This window comes from Delphinus delphis, chromosome 15, assembly GCF_949987515.2.
Source record: "Delphinus delphis chromosome 15, mDelDel1.2, whole genome shotgun sequence".
Lineage (NCBI taxonomy): Eukaryota > Metazoa > Chordata > Mammalia > Artiodactyla > Delphinidae > Delphinus > Delphinus delphis.
Window position 1 is genome coordinate 82,904,637 of NC_082697.1, and position 17,892 is coordinate 82,922,528.

Genomic DNA, 17,892 nt, shown 5'->3' on the forward strand with positions numbered 1-17,892 from the left:
GAAGAATCGAGGAGACCAATTTACTCTTATGCCAGAGCCAAGGTCCAAAAGGAAAGGACTCAGCTTTTGCAGGAATGCAATGGGCCTGACCACTAGAATTCAGCTTCACCAGAGAGCAGAAGGAAGAAAAATTAGCAAGCAGAGGAGACAGGCAGTCCAATTTTTTTATGATTAGTAGTAAGGCTCCCTTTCTCACTTCTCAGAAATTATTCATGGAAACATGACATCAGGATGGAAGGTCTTACCTACAGAAGGCTGGAATTGTGATGGAGCTGGTAGTGAAATATTTGGTACTGAAAGTGTGAAAACTTCTGCTGGGGATTGAACAGAGGGAGTATCTTCTGCTGGTGGTGTGAAATCAATCTCATCATCAAAATTATCTTCAAATTCCTAAAATAAAGGACGAGCAATGTTATATCTAATATAAATCAGCTTGAGAGTAAATACCAAAAACATCTGCTAACATTTAAGATATGAACATTTATTCACTCATTTGGAACACACTGCCATAATTTTTTTTTCCAATTTGTGCTGACTTCAGGTAAAAAGCATATGTAATTGTGTTCTCCAACTCAAAATAGCAGAATAAATAAGATCTGAAAATAAATTATACATATTTTATGTAATTTTTAAACTGATAACTTGAAGTTAAATGCAAAGTTTTCTAAAATGACCCTGGAACTTAAAAGGGAAATAATCTTCCCGTTTCAAAATTTTATGTTTAAGTTACTATAGTTTAATGTATTCTTTTTATTACTATTATTCACTTTCACAAATCTCTCTGCATATTGAATCAAAACATTTATTTTTCAATTGTATATGTACTTCTAGTTGCTGTGTGATTTCAATCAAAATAAAGATAGTTAAAAGACTCAGAAAAGATATTTTTAAGCGAGTCCTATTTCTCTGGAAAGAGTAATAATGGATAAATTATTAAACTGGGTAACAAAACTATCAAGATCTGAACCAGGAAGGTCAGTACTAAACTCTGTATCACGTAAGTGCAATAAACATTCTAAGAACATCCAGCTTTCTAAAGATGGCAACTTTAATATTGAGGCTGCACCAATAACGCTGTGGAAACCTTTTAAGGGACTCTGTCCAGCAGAAAGCTATCCTGACTCTTCCTATCATCATTCCAGTGAGCTGGGCCTACCTTGGTGTCCATGTTAATTTAACGTAGATACAGATGATTATCAAGGTCTTTCATTCAGATAATTAATGAGCATTACCCCACCAGGAGCCATGACAGAAGCTGAACGAGACTGTTTTCACTCGTCTACACAGCTCCCTTTTCTATGACCTCCCTCTACCCCACCCGCCCCCATGCAAGGGAGAAGCTGAAGGTTGCAAGGGTGGATTTCTCTGATACAACATTTATGCTCTCACATGCATGCAAGAGGACATATTCTTATGTATGTCATACACGTTGTCAAACGCATTAGGACACTATCACTATTTGTATCGGGGGAGGGGAGAGCAGGACACTTCAATCTGTGAGGTCACCTCTAAACACAACAGCTTTGTCCAATTTCCCCTTCAGACATTCCTAAAGGTTCTCTCATTAAAAAAAAGACTTCATCCATCACTCCTAACCTTGGCAGCGGCAGGATATACCATTAGGCAGCAGAGGATTCTAAAGATTCACAGAAGTAATACAGTACAACAACAATAAAAATAACAACAACAACAGTATAACAACAATAACAACAACAACGGGGCCGTGAGCGAAGACCAGGTCACTTGTAAAAGACTGCAGCTTCTTGGCCTGTAAATGACTTCCCAGGGACCATTTAGTTCTGAAACGCCACACTTCTAAGTCTAAAGGAAACCCACGAATGATAGATGGTGACACTCTTCTTCAGTTACAGTCTGGAAGCTGGAGAGGATCCTCTGTACGGTGTGGTCCCTGAGCCGCCTGCATCAGAATCACCTGGGGAAGCCCGATAAAAACACACCCTCCCTGAATCTGAGTCATCATAAATGCCCTGTGTCCACACTAAGCGTCAGGGGGGTTAGAACAATTCAAGGCAAGAATGAGGTATCGTGATGTGAGAGAGAAACTGGCTTTCATTTTCAGAAACACTGATCAGGCTTCATCTTCGTCCCCAAAGGGCCAGGGGTCTGTGCAAAGTCCCTCAGCAAGACTGACAGTCAAGGGACACGGATTCTCTGCCCACCTCTGTGGCCCCGTGCGGCGCAGTCGCTGGGTTCCCACAGAAGTGTCTGCACTGATCCAAGGGCCTAGGCGCTCACGTCCTCCATGTCTGGGGTGAAATCTTCTAAAGAAAATGACCTGTGCTCATGAGTCTTTCCCCCCAGACGCCCACCCCAGTCCTCCAGCCTCCATCCTGTGTGTGTATAACACTGGTGTCCAGCCAAAGGGACAGCACATCTCTCTTCAGAGCTGCCACCAGACCCAAGGTAAAGGGAACACACGACAGAAACAGGTGTGAGGCTCGAGAAATAAGGTCCACACATCCACGAAAAAGGTTTTCCCCTGATATGAACCACAGTCCTCAGGACTCCTGGGACAGCCCTAGTCCAGTTGGTAAAGCTCTATATTAAAGACCATTTCCTCTGCATGTGCACAGTCCTTTTTTTCCCCTTCTTTTATGTACTCCTTTTTAATAAGTCTTCACTGAGCCCTAACACATGCCAGCGGTAAGTTCTAGAGGGGATATCCCAGCTGGTTTCTGGCAGACTCCACCCATCCTCAGCAGCTACGACAACAATCCTTCTATATTATCACCTCCCCCACCTCCACCCTCCACCCTGGGCAAGCTTTACAACTGGCACCCTTCTTTTCTCCTCCTTAGGGAACTCAGGGCTCGAGGTAAACTGAAAGATGCTCTTCCTCACACACAAAACACACTGGCCTCAATGATCTCAACAACCACAAATTCACCAGCACATAGTTTGGAAAAAAATCAAAACCAGCCTGCTTCTCCTTACAGGCCTTATAGCAAGTGAATTCAATCATCATTCCTTATTCCTCACTTGACAAAACTTAAATTAAAACAGGCAAGTGGCTACTGTCAATGATGCTCTGAGGCAGGGCCAGCACCTGCAGCCAGTGAGCCAAATCCAGACCACCTACTTTATTCTGTACACGAGATTTCACTGGCACACAGCGGTGACCACCTGTTCCCATGCTGTCTGTGGCTCACGTGGCTACAATGGCCGAGCTGAGAGCTGAGTAGCCATGACAGAGACTGTATGGCCCACAGTATTTACTATTTACAATAGCTCTTTATTTAACTTTAATATTTACTATCTGGCCCCCACAGAAAAAAATTTGCCAACTCCTGCACCCAAGGGACTGTGATATACAGCCGTTCTATTGGTAAATGTATCAGAGGATGACTTTAAATGTTCCTACCACCTGTGCTCACCTTAAAGTCTATTTCTGGGTCCTTACAGCAGGATACACAATTTACAATTAACACTATTAATATCATTAAACTGCACACAGACAGGATCACAAAAGATGAGGAAATTTCTGCAGCAGGTGCCTCCCCTGGAAAGAGAAATAAACAATATTAACATGCGCATTCCAAAATCAACTTTAGTAAGTGAATCAATATATTTTCTGCCAGATACAAACGGGACCAAGAGTTAATAAAATAATGCTCAAATGCTCAAGATAAAGCTGATGACCAACCCAGGATAAGAAGTTAGAGGGTTTTTTTAAAAAAACTTCTGATTTGGGGACTTCCCTGGCGGTCCAGTGGTTAAGACTTCACCTTCCAATGCAGGGGGTGTGGGTTCAATCCCTAGTCAGGGAGCTAAGATCCCGCATGCCTCGAGACCAGAAGCAATATTGTAACAAATTCAATAAAGACTTTAAAATTGGTACAAATCAAAAAAAAAAATCTTAAAAACTTCTGATTTTGAAACAACTTCAGATTTACAGAAGAGTCGCAGAGACAGTGCAGACAGTCCTCATATACCCTTCACCTCGCTTCCACTAACATTAGCATGTTACATAGTGTACTTATCAAAGCTAAAACAGTAACACTGGTACAATACTATCAACACTAATTGAACTTCTGACTTTATTTGGATTTTACCAGTTTTTCCATCAACACCGTTTTTCTTTCCCAGGATTCAATCCAGGCCACCAATGTTGCATTTACTCATCATGTCTACTTAGTCTCCTCCGATCCCTGATGTCTCTCTGTCCGTGTTTCATAGCTCCAACACTCCTGAAGAGGACTGGTCAGTTATTTTGTAGAATGTCCCTCAGATGGGGTTGCCTGATGTTTTCTCATGACTGGACTGAGGTTACAGATATCTGGGAAGAATCTAGAACACCACGTGGTGACAGGTCCTTCTCATGACATCGTATCTGGGGCATGTGATGTTGGCACAATCATTACCAGTGACGTGAAACTGGATCCCTTGGCCCAGGGGGTTTCTGCCAGGTTTGACCACAGTGAAGTTACCCTTTTCCCTTCACATACGCCTCTCTTCAGAAGAGGGTCACAAAGTCCAGGGAACACGCACGGGTAAGGGAATTAAGCTGTACTTCCCGGAGGGAGGAGTGTCCCAGGATGTGTAGACACAGGTTAAAAGGGCTACAGTAACTGATACCCAGGGATACACTCCGAGGCTCTTCACACACCCCGGGTCTCCGGGAAGCTTTACACCATAGTTTTCACCGGAGTCGTGCGTCTTCCCTGCAGCAATGAACACTGTGATGTTCTAGTGGTGATTCTTCTATTTCCCTTATTCCTTCTACATTTACTACTTGGTACGCTTCTGTAAGGAAGATTTGTCCCTCCTCCCACACTTATTTATTCAGTCATTTACAAAGTTATGAACTCATAAGATATTTATTTTATTCTTTGGGTTATAATCCATTATTCTCATTTCTTTGTGGCTCAAATTGTTCGAGCTTTGGCCCCTGGGAGCTGTTTCAAGTTGACTCCTGGGTCCTTCAGACATGCCCCATCCTTTACTTTTTTCCTCCTATACTTCCTCACTCTCTGATGCTATGGGAAGCTCCAGGCTCCTCTTATATTTTCCCTCCTCCGGCTTTAGAATCAGCCACTTCTCCAAGGAGCTCCTGTCACAATAAGGAACCTGAAAACTACAGCCTGTGACCACTTTTTGCTTGCGGGGGCGGGGGCAGCTAAGGATGATTTTTGCATCTTTAAAGGGCTGTTTCGGGGGGGGGGGGAAGAATTTGTAATAGATACTGCCTGTGAGCCACTGACAGAAAAAGTCTGCAACCCCTGTCTAGACCAGAAAGATTCTCTCTGCTTACTTTCAGCAAAGATTTAGTTATCTGGAAAGCACCTTATTCAACTAGGGCTAGTTTGAACCTTTTTTTGTTAGAGCAAATTGTTAAGTCTTACCTACCAGCGTTTTACTAAGAAATACACTTTTCTTCTGTCTCTCCTGCTTTGAGATATAACTAACATATAACACGGTGTAAGTTTAAGGTGTGCGACATGATAATTTCATATACATATATATTGTGAAATGATTATCACAGTAAAGTCAGAAATAAACTTTTCCTTAAAATCCCCACCAACGGCTAATTACATGTTCAGAGGCACCAAGCAAGGAGGCCTGGAGACAAGTTAAGGAACGATGCCACCATTTTTCTTAAATGAGATCACAGTACCTGAAGAAAGCAAAAACTAACCAAACTCTTATGTGAGTGAAACACATTCTTGAACATAAAATGCTCTTCTTTAGTGAAGAGCAGAGAAGCCTAAAGGAGTCAGCACGTCAAGTGCAAAGCAGGAATGAATTCCTTTCCAATAACACAAGTCTATCTGAGAATGAGCACTGCTGGAACCTGCTTTGCCACGAGGGGGCTCGGACTCCACTGCAGCCTTCCTTCTTAAAAATAATGCCATTGACCAAAGGTTGTCAAGCACCTGCAAGCTCTAAACCCACAAAATCGAACACAGAGGGAAATCCACACATGAACACAGAAGAACGCAGAATTCCCTGACTAGGGACATCGGTGCCCATCTGGAAAACTAAGCGAAGCAAGGAGCCTGAGCCACTGAGAGCTGACCTTCTAGAACCAATACTCAGCTCGGCCTGTGCTGCCCACTGGTATTTTCTTATAACTCTGTTTCACTCCCCCTGACTCATACAATAAGGATTAAATACGACTCCTGAGGCTTATGTGGCAAAGCACTTTCATATACACTGTATTTTACTGATTTTTTAAAATAAATTTATTTACTTATTTATTTGTTTATTTTTGGCCACGTAGGGTCTTCGTTGCTGTGCACAGGCTTTCTCTAGTTGTGGTGAGTGGGGGCTACTCTTTGTTGCAGTGGCTTCTCTTTGTTGCAGAGTCTGGGCTCAAGGCACGCAGGCTCAGTAGCTAGGTTCCCGGCTCTAGAACACAGGTTCAGTAGTTGTGGCGCACGGGCTTAGTTGCTCCGCGGCATGTGGGATCTTCCCGGACCAGGGATCGAACCCGTGTCCCCTGCATTGGCAGGCGGATTCTTAACCACTGTGCCACCAGGGAAGTCCTATTTTACTGATTTTTAAGATGAGGTTTGCCCACTGCATTTTAAGATCTCTAAATTTCAGGGCTATCTTACACTCGAAAGAAAGCTGTTTTCATTGGCGGCATTTCTTCTTTCTTTTTTTTTTTTTTTTTTTTGTGGTACGTGGGCCTCTCACTGTTGTGACCTCTCCCGTTGTGGAGCACAGGCTCCGGATGCGCAGGCTCAGCAGCCACGGCTCACGGGCCCAGACGCTCCGCGGCACGTGGGATCTTCCCAGACCAGGGATCGAACCCATGTCCCCTGCATCGACAGGCGGACTCTCAACCACTGCGCCACCAGGGAAGCCCTCTTCTTTCTTAATGGCACAAAAATAAGGGTGTGTCATTATCGGTCATATCTGAGATTTGATAAAATATAGTATTATTTCATTTGATCGTCACAACGCCAGCTCCATGTCACAGACGAGGACACCGATGTGCCTAAGGACACGCGGTGGGAAAGCGGCTAGGCCAGACTCGGGGTTCAGGGGTGCTGGGTACAAGTCCCTTGATACCACATTGATTTGCCTCATTGTTTTTAACATTTAAAAACAGCCTAAGTGCTTCAAAGGAAACCTCTCACTGTAATTAAGACAGTTCATACTTCTCCAAACTCCAGAGGATGAATAGTAAACAACTTTTTTCTCTCTTTCCATCTATAATTTATCGTCACACCCTATCATAAAATTTGATCAAAACTGCCTGAGGGCCAGCGCAATAACTGATCCATAAAACTGTCTTCTGTGAGTCACCAGGCAGGCATGAGAAGTCATGCCCGTGTTAAAGATAACTAGTTATGTGGAGTTTTGCCTGACCTTGATAACGTATTTATTTCTGTTAAGACACTGCAGGGGCCTCTGCTCTCCTGGACTCAGATTTCCTCAAGGCATACAAGTCTACTCCACCTCAATGTCTACCAGGCCCACTGAAAAGGTTCTAAATCACTACCTGAGATATTTACTAGATAGCCTCTAGGAGACATTTTTACAGTTTTACCATTCCTAGAAACTATTTTGTTTACTGTATTTTTCTTTTGATCAGCCCAAAGTCCTATGCTTTAAAAAAAAAACAACAACAACAAAACTGTATACCAACAGAGGAACACTTCCATACAAAAAAGAAAAACTTGTATAAAATGAAGAAATCAAACCAGCCTCCTATAGGCTGGAAGGTGAGATGGGTTTGCATAAACCTCAGAGAGGAAGTAAATTCTAGACCTGAGGAACTACACTAAAATCCCCGTGGCCCCAGTGGTCAAACTACAACCCAGGACCCTGGAAGGTTCCTGATTGCGACAGCCGGAAACTATGAAGAAAGACGGTTTTCTTTTGACACTCTCGAGTCTGCAGCATTCAGAGACGTGTTAAGTCAAACCAATCATCGCCTACAGAAAAACATCAATAATGACAGGAGTGTCTCCGCACACTGAGGCTGCCTCACAGATTACAAACTGAGAACAAGGATAATTAGAGGTTTGGGGTACTTCGTACACCTCCCCAAGACACCGGTGCAAAAACACATGGTATCTCCAAGGTACAGTCTATGAGTTTTCATTTTCGTTTCCAAACCATTTTAATAGATACCTAGCACTTGATTTAATAAGCAGAAAACCTAAGAAACTCTGAGAGGTAGGTGCATCTTATCTGTTTTATCAACAGGTAATCTGGGGAACACAATTTCTCAGTAATGACGCAGAGTAAGTGAGGAGTGCTATCCAATTATTAATTCAACCATTATAAATCCCTGCCTAGAACCATGATTAGAACTTGAGCACATGCGTAATTAACTGAAGAGTCACCTGTGAATCCTTTTTCAGATTAAATTAAAAATTTTAAAGGTTCACAGATAAAAAGAAATGATGATCAATGTCTAGATCCATGAGGGATTGCAAAACGCTGATATTCTAACTTTGTCATTCCCTGTTTGGTTACCAACTGATATACTGATATCAGTTTACAAAGAAAATTTCCCCATATTTACTATCTGGTTAGCCAGTGGTTCAAGTCGTAAAGGGTGAGACTGAAACTTCAAACCCTTTAATCACATGGTTGGTTCCTCTGGCCACCGGCCCCCATCCTGAAGGTACTTAGGGGCCAAGAGTCACTTCAATAGCATAAATTCGGGTGTGGTTGGAAGGCGCTTGTTATTAATAACAAGAGGTGCTCCTGTCACCCCATCACTCAGGAAATTCCAAGGGTTTCAGGAGCTCCGTGCCAGAAGAGGGGACAAAGACCAAATAGATATTTCCTCTTATGTCCAAGATATATAGACCCTAGAACAGGGCTCAGGAAACAATGGCCTGTGGGGAAAGACTGCCTGCTGTTGGTTTTGGTATGGCCTGCCGGCTAAGAACAGTGCTTACATTCTTAAATAGCTGTTTAAAAAAAAAAAACCCAAAAGAAAAATATTTCATGACAGGACATTTGTATCGATAGCTAATAATGCAAAAAGACAGACAACCTGACATTACCAGCCTCCAGATGGAAAGACATACCACCACCCACTACACAGTACTACCCAAAACAAACAATCCAATAGTAACAAAGTATCAAACCTGCATCTGACCAAGCCTCTAGATCTAAATACCAATTAACAGGAAATAAAGAGAATAGTGGAACATATTAAATTTCACAACAAGAACATAATCAGCAAAGTTTAGGCTACGAAAAACACTCAAGGAGAAAACCCTGATGAAGTACAAGGAGAGAGAAAGAGAGATGGAGAAGGAACTAAAAGAGAGTTTAAAAGACCAACCAACTGCAATGTACAGGTGTTAATTTGAATCATGATTCAAAAACCTTAAAAAAATTATGACATTGAGACGATTGGAAATCTGAACACTGACAATTGACCATATTAGGGAAGCATGATCTAGTTCTCCTAGGAGAGAGTGATAATGGCTCTGTTTTTAAAAGTTGTCTTTATCTCTCAGAGATAGTGACCTATTTAACAATGACTGGAATTTGGTTCAGAATAGTATGAGGGTAGAGAAACTGATGGGGGTATTATGAAAAAAGATGGCCCCAAGCCGAGTCAATGGGTGGGTGAAAGGTACGTTCGTGGGAATTCATTATAGCCTCTGTCTAGTCTGGTGTATGTTTGAAGTTTTCCATTTATTAAATAATTTCTTCACATCCATTAAATAAAAAGTTTAAATAGGAAAAAAAAGTAGATATAACAATTTACAATCTGTGTGTCATAGTTTGCTAGAAATGCGGTAACAAAGTACGAACTGGTATGGACACTTCTAGAGGCTACAAGTCCAAGATGAAGCAGGGTTGGTTCCTCTGAGGGCTGTGAGAGACGGATCTGTCCCAGGTCTGTCTTCTCCCTGGGAATCTTCACATCACCTTCCCTCTATGCCTATTTCTGTGTCCAAATTTACCCTTTTTATAAGGACACAGTCATGTTGAATCACAGCCCTCCTAATGACCTCATTTTAACTTCATAACCTCTGTAAAGACCCTGTCTCCAAATAAGATCACACTCTGAGTTATAAGAGGTTAGGACTTCAATATATGAATCCGGGAGGGGGATACGATTTAACCCATCTCCAGGATGTATGTTTAAATGAAAACAAGAAAAAAAAAAACCAGAAACAAACAGAACAGGTCGCAACAGTGTGTACACAACGTCACCAGCGGGCAACAGTAGGCACCTACGGGGAGGGAGACCAGGAGGAGGGGACACAGGGAGAGGTGGCTCCATCCTTCCACGTCTTGACTTCTGTACCAGGGGCTTCCCATGGTTGTCAGCCGAAAGTCCAAACCCCTTAACGAGCCTTACAGCATCCCTGGTCCTCCAGCCCCCGTTCACCTCTTCGCCCTGCACCCTCATCACTCGCCCCAGCTCTCCACCTGGAGCGACGATGGACCCCTCCCAGTCCTTCCAGATGGATTCTCTGTGACCTCAGTCTTCAAGTTCACTTTCTCCCCCACCAGAAATCCATCATTAATCTACTCGTTAACAGGATAAACACATGCTTTCAGGGTCAAACAAATAAGACCAAAAAGTAGCATTCCTTCAGTAATTTTATGCTCTTACTCAGCAAAGATTCTCCCCCATCACTAATCACCCTATGTCCACGGCACTGGGGTGTCCCTCCCTTGCCCCAGTCATGGCTTATCACTCGTTCCCCAGGTTGCACACAACTCCCACAAACACACTTTACTTGCCCATTTTGCAACTCATGTTTAGCAGTGTAACTCTTAAGTTGTCTTCTTTAAAAAATAAGTTTTCTTAAAGAGTGGGTTTCCCCCAGCTTATATTCTCCTGTGATAGTGGGTATTTATTTCCACACGCCATGCTCTTTGCACAGTCTCATCTCACTGGAAGCCGTCAGAGTGGTTTCACCCCACGCCGGCAGAGAGGATCCAAAGGCACCCTCTCCTCCAGGGGCCCCCGATGGTGCTGCACAAGGAGCCTCCATGGTCGGTACCCCAAGTAACAGGGAATCTTAACAGATGCCTTCTAAGACACGAGTCTAAACCTGCGTATTAGTCTGCTCGGGCCACCATAACCAGACACCAGACACTGTGCAGCTTCAACAACAGAAATCTGTCTCACAATCTGGAGGCTGAAGTCCAAGAGCCAGGGGTCGGCACGGTTGGCTCCTTCTGAGGCCTTGGCTTGCAGATGACCATCTTCTTTTTTAAAAATAATTAATTAATTTATTTATTTTGGGCTGTGTTGGGTCTTCGTTTCTGTGCGAGGGCTTTCTCTAGTTGTGGCGAGCGGGGGCCACTCTTCATCGCGGTGCGCGGGCCTCTCACTGCCGCAGCCTCTCTTGTTGCGGAGCACAGGCTCCAGACGCACAGGCTCAGTGGTTGTGGCTCACGGGCCCAGATGCTCCGCGGCATGTGGGATCCTCCCAGACCAGGGCTCAAACCCGTGTCCCCTGCATTAGCAGGCAGACTCTCAACCACTGCGCCACCAGGGAAGCCCCCAGATGACCATCCTCTCGCTGTGTCCTACTCTGAGCGAGCATCCCTGATGTCTCTTTGTGTTCACATTTCCTCTTCTTGTAAGGACAACAGTCACATTGGATTAGCAACGAAAGAGCTAATGGCCTTATTTTAACATATTCACATCTTCAAAGGCCTGATCTCCAAATACAGTCAGTCACCTTCTGAAGTTGCAGGGTGGCTGAGCTCAGCCCTGAACACTGAAAATTTATTAATTTCGGAACACCACCCCCACTGGTAGGGGATCCACTCTTGCTGGTACCAGAGACAAGTATACGCAGCCTTCCTCCCTGGCTTCCCAGGACGCAGTGGTTTGAAAATGGGAACGGACTCTACAGCAGTTAAAGCGAGGGTCAGATACGTACCTAACCCTTCTGTTCTCCACCCTCACCCTCAGGAAATGCGCAGGAGAGATTTATGTGTCTACTTGACAATTAAAGCTGGTGCCCACTGGGCTGACTAGACAAAGGAAACCTGGCAGAACTCAGAGAAGCTAAGGACCAGCAATCTTCCAAACCAGTGCCAGACATCAAGCCCAGGCTTTTTTTTTTTTTTTTTTTTAAGTGTAGGACCAACAAGTCCACCTTCCTTTTCCAACATCCTGACAAGCAGCTCTACATCTGGGAGACCAGTCAAATGAATCATGCCACTCAAGGAAAAAGGTTCAGACAATCATTGCAAATCACACATTTTTATTTAACACCTCAAAATTACAAACCCATCTATCATAAAGGTTTCCTGTGCACAGAATCTTCAGTCACTGTTTTCCTTGTCTCTTAATTTAACAATACACCTATTTATAATAACATTAAACACTCCAGAATCTCCCTGATGAATTCTAATATTAGGAAGGGAAAATGAAGCACAGCACTAAATATACCCAACCGCAGGGAACAGTAAATAGTGCGTTGATGATCTAGCTGATGAATCAGAGATTCCACAAAGACCCCTAAGCCAGGACATCAACAGCCTGGAAAAACAAACCATGCTGTGTGCTAACCAGTGAAGTCCTCTTCTTCTTCAGAAACAATTTCCAAGGTCAGCCAACCGCACTGTTCTCTCACACCTGCAGAAAGGTTATATACTTTGAGCGCTGACTGAATACCGGTGAATGAGATCATTTTAGATGAAGTTGCTGTTTCTCTCAGCTGTGTCCATTAAAAGCTGTTATCAGAGGCTCATTTTATTCCAATTTTAAAATCACTAACTAGGATGGAGACTACCACAAAAGAGGTCATCTCACGTGAGCTTGGCCAAAGGAATGTCACAGTTTGGCCAAAGGAATGCCAGGTTTAGATGACCTCTGCCAGACTACCCTGGGCCCACACCCCAGGAAAATGATGGCAGGGATCATATTTTATGAACTAGAATCTTAATTAGGTTGTTGGCATAGTTAAGGTGTGGAGTCATCCACAGTGCCAGATGTTTGTAACAGCTCTGAATCAGGACCTCCCTGTGGTCCAGGAAGCCAGCTGATGAACAAGCAGGATCTGGTCCCAGAAGTAGAAACCCTGGGCCAGTTTCCCAGGGCTTCTTCCCCCACAACTGGCCACTTCAGTGCACCACTAATGTCTGGGGAAAAGGACATTCTGTCTTTCCATACGACTTCCCCTTGAAATCTGTAGCATCGTGCAGGCAAGTCAATGGCAGTATTGTATTCACAACACTTAGCCGGTACACTTCCTGCAAAATACAGCCAAAAAGGAAAGGACAGATGACCTAGATGTGTGCTCCTTACTTCCCAGGCAGGGCAGACCCCAAACATCCTAGATAAACATGTCTACCTGTTTCTTAATATTTCCTACAACACTCTGATAGAGTCTATGGTCTCAGAACCTTTCCAGCTTCCTAAGGTCTAATTGGAAGTCTTGCCAATATAATTGACACATATTCTCTGGCCATGTCTTTAAAAGTTCTCTCTTTAGAGGAAGCAGACGGTGGTACAGATGCAGTTGGACTGGCCATAGGGATGGCTGGACTGGGGGAGGGGTACAGAGAATTCATTACACTCTTCCGTCTACCTTGTTTATGTTCAACATTCTCCATAATAAAGTACTACCTTAATAACTAAGCCAGAAACTGCTTACAATACTGAACTGGACAAGGGGCTATGGAACGTCAAGGCAAGATTACCTAGGGCTTCCTATCTGATACTGCTCCTCTGATACTGTCTTTATATTATACAGAAAAATAAACCCAATATAACTGGGTGCTTCCAGACACTCAGGTGTCCAGCCCAAGTCAAGAGACCTATAGATAATTAGAAGAGTTCTGGGGACAAGGTGTCTCTTATGGAAACAGCTGTTCCATCACCAGACTGTGAAGTCTACCCACCAGTAAGCCCCACCCAACACATCGATTCATTCAGCAAGTGCTCACCCAGCATCTTCTACAGAACAGGCACTGCCACAGGTTCGGGGAGCACAGAAGTGGAGAGAACAAAGCCCCTGCATTCACAGCTTACACCCTCGCGCAGGAGACGGACCACGGGCAAATTAATAAATATATGGCACCTTGGATGGTGATAAGCAATGTGGAAAAATAAAGCAGGGAGGGGACATGGGAGATTGTTACTTTATATGAAGTGATCAGGGAACCCATTCTGATATTAGAATAATTCACATGAGAAATGATGGTGGTTTGGCCCCAGGTGGTTATGAAAATAGCTAATACATAAATGGTGCTTACTATGTGCCAGGCACTGTTCTAAACTCATCCAACCCCATAACGACCCTTTGAGGTGGGTACTATTATTAGCCCCACTTTAAAGTGAAGAAGCTGAACCCGGGAGAGGCAAAGATGCTTCTCCCGGGTCACACAGCTCCCACGTGGTGATGCTCAGGGGCACACTCCTACTCCAGGGCGCTGAGGCAGGAGTGCCTGGGACCTGGCGGCAGATGCGACAAGGAGTGTGAGGGGAAAGAGTCGCAGGGGACACCTCCCATCGGTGTCCCTCGTTCTTCAACATGGGCAGGCTTTCAAGGATCGCCTGACATTTGAGAAAACCCTCCTTAAAAAAGGTGAAAAAGGGCTTCCCTGGTGGCGCAGTGGTTGAGAGTCCACCTGCCGATGCAGGGGACACGGGTTCGTGTCCCGGTCCGGGAAGATCCCACATGCCGCGGAGCGGCTGGGTCCGTGAGCCATGGCCGCTGAGCCTGCGCGTCCGGAGCCTGTGCTCCGCAACGGGAGAGGCCACAACAGTGAGAGGCCCGCGTACCGCAAAAAAAAAAAAAAAAAAAAAAAAGTGGAAGAAAGTGACCAAACCAAAGAGAGAAAAAGGGATCTGAAGGAGGCAGACCATACAGTGGTTAAAAAAAAAAACCTAAAAATTATTACAAAGCTATAATTAATATCCTCAGAAATAAGAGGAGATATTACACTCATGAGAAGATGCTATTTAGAAAGGGGGTGGGGGAGGAAGGAAAAACTCTTGGAAATAAAGTGTTGTAGAAAAAACAAAGGCCGTCACATAGTAGAACGAAGAGAGAAAACGTGAACAAAAGGAGTCGAAGGTCACTCCAAAAAAGCCCAACATTCAACTAACAGACGTTCCAGGAGGAAAAGAACAAAGAAAAGGAAGAGGAAATAACTCCCTAAAAATATATGTGTATTAAACTCTTCTGGAACTAAAGGACGCCACTTTCCAGATTCAAAAGGCCCACTGCGTACCCACCTTGATGAGTGGGACGAACGGTAAAGACTCACGCCAAGGCATCGCTTTGCAACCTTCCGGAATTTAGAGAGAAAGTCTCAAAAGTTTCTATCCGAGACAGGGAACAGAGGCCACGTGGGAGAGGAAATCAGGTGGCCTCAGACCTGGCAGCAGAGCGCTGGGGGCAGTGGGAGAGCCACCCAAGTCCCGCACAGGGCGTAGCCAACCCACCGAGAGGACATTTCAACTCCTGCCAAGGAGTGTGGGACAAATTAATGATACACTCACGAAGAGCTAAGGAAATGATAACATCTAGCTAAAACAAAAGATGCCGAAGAAATTTAATCATCAGATACACTATAGGCTCAGCTGCGAACAGTATTTGTGGTCATAAAAATATGAATGCTGGGGCTTCCCTGGTGGCACAGTGGTTGAGAGTCCGCCTGCCAATGCAGGGGACACGGGTTCGTGCCCCGGTCCGGGAGGATCCCACATGCCGCGGAGCGGCTGGGCCCGTGAGCCATGGCCGCTGAGCCTGCGCGTCCGGAGCCTGTGCTCCGCAGCGGGAGAGGCCACAACAGTGGGAGGCCCGCGTACCGCAAAAAAAAAAAAAAAAAAAAAATGCTGAATGCTGATTTAACCAAAAAGTGTAAATAACGATGCTGAGGAGGGGGAGAGTGTGTACGTGTGTAAGTATATAAATCCTCTTCTTCCATAGCAGAAATTCAGTACCTACTGAAACCAAGAAACAGTGGTTCCACCCTGTTCTTTAGCAACATGGCTAAAAGAGCTGGCAGGCAATGCCCAGGGGAGCAGAGAGTAGGGATGAAGAACAGGATGTGGGACAGGGGCTCCCTAAGCTATTTTTATTATAAGCTCTGGAACACTTTCACTTTAAAAAATATCTACATGCACTAATTGATGCAAATAGAGAGGAGATGGGGAGGGGAATAGAAAAGAGAGGGCCAAGGGGGTGGGAACAACATTTAAGGGATGGGGATGGGACAAAGAAACAGGGTCAAACAGGAAACAGGGCGCTGTAGAGGCAGATGGAGACAAGGGTGTATGGACAGCAGAGGAGGAAAGCGCCTCTTCAATAAGTGGTGCTGGGAAAACTGGACAGGTACAGGTAAAAGTATGAGATTAGATCACTCTCTAACACCACACACAAAAATAAGCTCAAAATGGATTAAAGACCTAAATGTAAGGCCAGAAACTATCAAACTCTTAGAGGAAAACATAGGCAGAACACTCTATGACATCAATCACAGCAAGATCCTTTTTGACCCACCTCCTAGAGAAATGGAAATAAAAACAAGAATAAACAAATGGGACCTAATGAAACTTCAAAGCTTTTGCACAGCAAAGGAAACCATAAACAAGACCAAAAGACAACCCTCAGAATGGGAGAAAATATTTGCACATGAAGCAACTGACAAAGGATTAATCTCCAAAATTTACAAGCAGCTCATGCAGCTCAATAACAAAAAACACAACCCAATCCAAAAATGGGCAGAAGACCTAAATAGACATTTCTCCAAAGAAGATATACAGACTGCCAACAAACACATGAAAGAATGCTCAACATCATTAATCATTAGAGAAATGCAAATCAAAACTACAATGAGATATCATCTCACACCAGTCAGAATGGCCATCATCAAAAAATCTAGAAACAATAAATGCTGGAGAGGGTATGGAGAAAAGGGAACACTCTTGCACTGCTGGTGGGAATGTGAATTGGTACAGCCACTATGGAGAACAGTACGGAGGTTCCTTAAAAAACTACAAATAGAACTACCATACGACCCAGCAATCCCACTACTGGGCATATACCCTGAGAAAACCATAATTCAAAAAGAGTCATGTACCAAAATGTTCATTGCAGCTCTATTTACAATAGCCCGGAGATGGAAAAAACCTAAGTGTCCATTATCGGATGAATAGATAAAGAAGATGTGGCACATATATACAATGGAATATTACTCAGCCATAAAAAGAAATGAAATTGAGCTATTTGTAATGAGGTGGATGGACCCAGAGTCTGTCATACAGAGTGAAGTAAGTCAGAAAGAGAAAGACAAATACCGTATGCTAACACATATATATGGAATTTAAGAAAAAAAAATGTCATGAAGAGCCTAGGGTTAAGACAGGAATAAAGACACAGACCTACTAGAGAATGGACTTGAGGATATGGGGAGGGGGAAGGGTAAGCTGTGACAAAGCGAGAGGGTGGCATGGACATATATACACTACCAAACGTAAAATAGATAGCTAGTGGGAAGCAGCCACATAGCACAGGGAGATCAGCTCTGTGCTTTGTGACCACCTAGAGGGGTGGGATAGGAAGGGTGGGAGGGAGGGAGATGCAAGAGGGAAGAGATATGGGAACATATGTATATGTATAACTGATTCACTTTGCTATAAAGCAGAAACTAACACACCATTGTAAAGCAATTATACTCCAATAAAGATGTAAAAAAAAAAAAGTGTCTTGGAAAGAAATATGGTGATTAGTAGCAAAAGAAACATAAGAATGGTTCACTTTTTTTTTTTTAACTACTCCTGAGAACTTACGCTAATAAAGTTATTCAAAAGTAGAATAAAGCTATGCGGGAAAATACATACATTAAATTGTCATCTTTTATATGTGAACTGAGAGAGAGGGTCCAGGAGAAAATATGGAAGCTACTGCTGCTGCTGACTGAGCCCTGGAGGGAAGCAACAGATGAGGCAGGATGGGATCAAGG

At 43.9% G+C, this 17,892-nt stretch overlaps 1 protein-coding gene across 1 annotated transcript in view; it reads right to left on the reverse strand.

Moving 5' to 3' along the window:
* The window catches only part of LMTK2 (lemur tyrosine kinase 2), an 82,842-nt gene that overhangs the window by 51,720 nt on the left and 13,230 nt on the right, over positions 1 to 17,892 (reverse strand). The window contains exons 2-3 of the mRNA XM_060032439.1: positions 3,396 to 3,520; positions 246 to 390 (exon numbers count right to left, since the gene is read on the reverse strand). Of these exons, the coding sequence (XP_059888422.1) occupies positions 246 to 390; positions 3,396 to 3,520 (270 nt within the window). The remainder of the gene's footprint in view (positions 1 to 245; positions 391 to 3,395; positions 3,521 to 17,892) is intronic.